This window comes from Amyelois transitella, chromosome 13 (assembly GCF_032362555.1).
Source record: "Amyelois transitella isolate CPQ chromosome 13, ilAmyTran1.1, whole genome shotgun sequence".
NCBI lineage: Eukaryota > Metazoa > Arthropoda > Insecta > Lepidoptera > Pyralidae > Amyelois > Amyelois transitella.
The window spans coordinates 8,970,996-8,975,733 of record NC_083516.1 but is presented as its reverse complement, the minus strand read 5'-3'; the positions used below and the strand labels follow the sequence as shown (position 1 = coordinate 8,975,733).

Sequence of the window (4,738 nt, the reverse complement as noted above, 5' to 3'; positions counted from 1 at the left end):
ATGTCCTCAAAAATTAAAATTTATTTTGAGAAGGAAGGCGGTAGCGCAGTCATAAGTACCTCGACATTACATGCATATATAATTTAGTTAAAATCATGTCATGTGATTTCTAACGGAAAATGGCCTAGATCTGAAGAAGTGAGACAGAAATTTGAAGTGAATGTGGGTGGGGTAATATGCTGGTGGCTGTACATAGACGTGGTATGTCCATCTTCTCCTGATACAGACCATGAGCCTGGGTGGACACAGAGACTGATTACATGCTGAATCTCAATGTCTCCGAGCGATTGATACCTACTAAGTAGGCTTCAGTTTTGCAGAGTAAGTTCACAGAAAACGAGTCATGTCTTTTGGTAAAATTGGAGTAATATAGGAAACAATGAAACTATTTTTTTAAAATATAACTGAAAGCATAAAATAATGAGAAAAAAAATATATTTTATGGTTAAAAGCATGGCACTTAGGGTTCACTAACTTTTCGCGACCTCTGTAACCATAGAGTTTAACACGAGCTATTGAACTTTTTAATAAATACGCGCTCGTATCGTTACGACATTTCCTATTAAAATGCGGAGAGAAAATGTGAGAGAGTGCAACAAGGGCAAGCCCCAACATAGGTCATTGAGTATATAGTATCGCTGCTCTTACGGTACGGCCAATATTATGGAACTTATTTGGAATAGATAGCTCAGCTACTTTTAACAAGTCAGTGGTACGATAAGTTAAAGATCCTCCTGTTTTTTGTGTTTATGTTCATATAACTTAGTTGACGACACTAATTTCTCAGTGGTATTAGACCCATCACAGTGACCAGGTCTCAGAAACCTATGTAATTAGCCTTTTTTGTAAACACAGGTTGTAAAGAATACCATAGTCAATATGATTTGTTAACATATTTCTACCAGCCGATATGTTCACCTACATTTTTGCTACACTATTAGTATTGACCTACTTCACCACCTACTGATAATTGCATTCGATATGAAGCTAACACAGCTACTTATAACAATGTCCGTCTTTTATATGATACCTAATTGACATATTCAATAGGTAAGTCTTTCCCATTTTTTCTATAAAAAAATCATTAATTTAATTTGTTTAATTCGCGCCTTATGTTTGATGTTTTTTCTTCGCTCACTTTTTACAAAAAAAAACTAATATCATTTTCAGAACATTCATTTGTTCATATAAACCATCATGTTTTACTTTCGCACTTATAAAACCTTCCTCATAATATCCTTGACAGAATTACGTATTCATTGATAATGGTTCGATGGCAATAAGTATACCTATACTTATTGCCTGGTACCTACCAACATTGTCAACTTGATACAGTGTCTTTAAATAAACAACCGGCGCCCGACGGTCTGGCCGTGATTAAAACAAACAAACACATAGAGACCAGTGAACGGAATAACGAGGAGTTTCGCATGAACTAATAATAAACAATCCAAAATAATTAAAGATTTCTTTCGTCACCTCTACCCAGAAAAGTTGCAATGTCGCCATGCGTAATGGCCGGACGGAATCTGTGAGTTTGATGTAAATATTTGGTGACTTGCTTCACGGATTGAGCTTTTTATATAACCTAATAACAAAAGCCCGGCAGATCTGACACCGTAAATAGTCGTTACAGGTAATCAAAAAGCGTAACATCCGGCTTTAGAAGTCGAGCGATCCCGTACCTAGTTGTATTCCGTTCACGTGATATCACGTGGGGTTTCTAAAAGTTTTCTGGGGCAAAATACTACCTCAAAATGCAAACAAAATGTTCTGTGGTAGATAGATCAGATCATAGCACTATTTTTTCCTTTTCATCGTTGTGGCAATGAAACTTCTTAATATCATAAGCTTATTTTTGCCAGTGTCGAGTTTTAGTCTCCTCAATATAGAATATTTGTCCTAATATGGTCGAATAATAGCTGTGAATGCTTTACTTCGCACTTTCTTGGGACTTTTAGAGACCACATCAAAAATCGCTATTGCAGGTATTTTAGCACTCTCAATACTCATGCTTATCCACGAATAGTTATATCCACACATTAAAATTTCATCAAACACCCATTTGTGAAAAAAATCAAAAATATTACTTTAGATTAATACTTTTTAAATTTAACAACATGACGTTTGGGTTCCCGCCAAAAGTCCTCAATTCAATATGGCTCCGTTTCGTACATCGCACTTTCATAATTGTGAATCGGAACGCAGGCTTACACTGGAACGCGTTATGCTTGCATTATAGAACTACTTTCGTTTTATATATCCGTTATAATCGAACACAAATAAAACAATAAAAGCCTTGTTCCGTTTATTAATAAAAATAAAAAAACAAAATCGTTAAACTTCGTATTACGTACAAATCGTTTTTGCGTTATAACGGAACGTTACTACCAATATTTTATTTATCTGTGCGCGCAACATACAAGACGTCTTCATTAGACACGCCATATCTGTTTTAGTTTAGATATTGTATGGCTAGGGTGCAATAATTTCTTAAATAATGGAGGATAGTATAAACGTGGATTTGGACCACATGATAAGCCTTATAGAAATGCGACCAATGTTATGGGATAAGACGAGTGACGACTACAAATCCAGGCACTTGAAGACAGCTGCCTGGCATGAAATTTGCGTCTTATTGTTAGACAATTTCGAGTGCTTGACATTACACGAGCAGAATGAAAAAGGTGAGATATCTATGTACTTAGTAAAACAATATAAAAAAGATGCATTTTGGAGTAGTTAAGAACGCAATGGTACCTACCTACATTACATGATTACTATTGTAAAATACTTGATTAGATAGGTAAGTTTTGAATAATAAAATACCCACCTACCATTAAAAACAATTTAATGGAAGGTGATTTTTATATAAAATATCCTGTTGATAATTAAGATGAACTAGGGAAAAATTTAAATCGTACTTAAGCAAACAAAAATGGACTTTATTATGTTCCTATGTTAGTATAAAAATTCTTGGGAGAAATGACTATTGTTCCTTTCTCCTCTTTATTTAAAGATTTAGTAAAGGACTAAGATCAGGTACAGGTACCACGTACAAAAGGTTATCCGAAAACCCACGGGAACTTTAGTTTTTACCGGATGAAAAGAACTTACCCTATGTCCTTCTCCAAACTCAATTACATATACGCAGAATTGGTTCAGTAGATAACAATGATGTAACAAATAAACTTACATTCGCATTTATAATATATAATTGGAATCGGAATAATAAAATTCGTAATAAATCATTTCAGGACGAGCTATAATAAAAAAATGGACAAATGAACGAGAAAAATGGATGAAATGGAGAAAAAGACATGAAGTTTCCGGCTCTAGTTTATGTAAAAAGCCGCTTTATTATGAACAATTGTCATTTTTAGAGAAAATATTTGAACCTAGCAACACGTCGATTTCAGAAGCAAACGAAACAGATTCTGACCCTAGTGACTCCAAAACGACAAAACATTCTTTAGATTATGAAATGCCAGAATTTGTAAATACCAGTTTTAAATCAGATACTTCTCAGAGATCATGCACAAGAAAAAGGAAAAGATCCCTAGATGAATTCGAAGTCGATTTAAATTCTGTGAAACGTTCGTCGACTCCATCCGCGGGCACAGAAACACCTATGTTGTCATTTTTCAAAGGCATATTACCAGTTTTAGAAGAATTCGATGTTGATGAGCACTTAGAATTTCAGATAAAGGTTTTAAATTTGATCCGATCTATGAGAGAGAGAAAGAAAATTTGACAACATGTAAGCCCAGAAACTTAATTTGAAAAATTTATTGTTAATTTTTGATATTAAAGATTTTTGCAGATGTGTTTTTACTTTGATGTTTCTTTACCGTAGAATTGTACATAAAATAAAGATCGCCTTCTGTTTTTTACTCTTAATATAGAAGCAGTTGATGTGCTAAGGCATGTATTAGAGCTATCTAGTTATACTACAGTTCGCACTTCATTTAAACATTGGGTAAGTATCAATTATTCGCGTTACAAGAGACCAATAAAAACCATAATAAAATTGTCATGTCACGATCACACTGTTATCGTACAGTGCGTAGGTATCTTACCGACTTTGTACAGTTTTAAAAACAAGTTAATTCATATTTTTGATGGCATCTGTATCGCAGCGGCAGTGCGCTTGTCTGTTACCGGAGGTCCCTCGATTCCTGGCCAGGGCATGATGGATGTGAAACGAACTTTCTATATAAATATTTATTATAAAATATAGTATCGTTGAGTTGGAATCATATAACACAAGTCTCTAACTTATTTCGAGGCTAACTCAATCCGTGTAATTAATTTATTAATTTTTTATTATTGTTTTTATTTTTAAGGTCGCTCATGAATTTTATAAAACAATAAATTTATAAGTACTTAACTACTTTTATAAATGCTCAAGATCAGCGGAGAGACGAGTGATTATGTTATGGTGATCAGACGGATCGGACGAGACTACTGTGATTATGTTATGGTGAAATACGTACAGTTATAGTGGTATACGCGATCGCAAAAGAAAATTCTATTCAAATTATCTTAGGACTCGAGAAAAAAAAATTGTAACTCATGACTGTACAACACTATAAGTACTCTAAGATGTCCATCACTCGTAAACTGCATGTCATCGAGAAAATACTCATATTCATCTAATTTATCGATAATTCGTTTATCATCTAACATGTAAATTACACATTCCATGTTTAAATTAACTATTTGGCGCTTATAAGTG

General features: G+C 33.9%; 1 protein-coding gene across 1 annotated transcript; it reads left to right on the top strand.

The window, feature by feature from the left end:
• The first annotated feature begins 2,142 nt into the window (after window positions 1-2,142).
• Window positions 2,143-3,834, top strand: LOC106139006 (uncharacterized). The gene is made up of 2 exons (XM_013340334.2): window positions 2,143-2,687; window positions 3,258-3,834. The coding sequence occupies exons 1-2, from the start codon at window positions 2,501-2,503 to the stop codon at window positions 3,752-3,754; spliced, it is 684 nt and encodes a 227-aa protein (XP_013195788.1). The 5' UTR covers window positions 2,143-2,500; the 3' UTR covers window positions 3,755-3,834.
• Window positions 3,835-4,738: the final 904 nt, after the last annotated feature.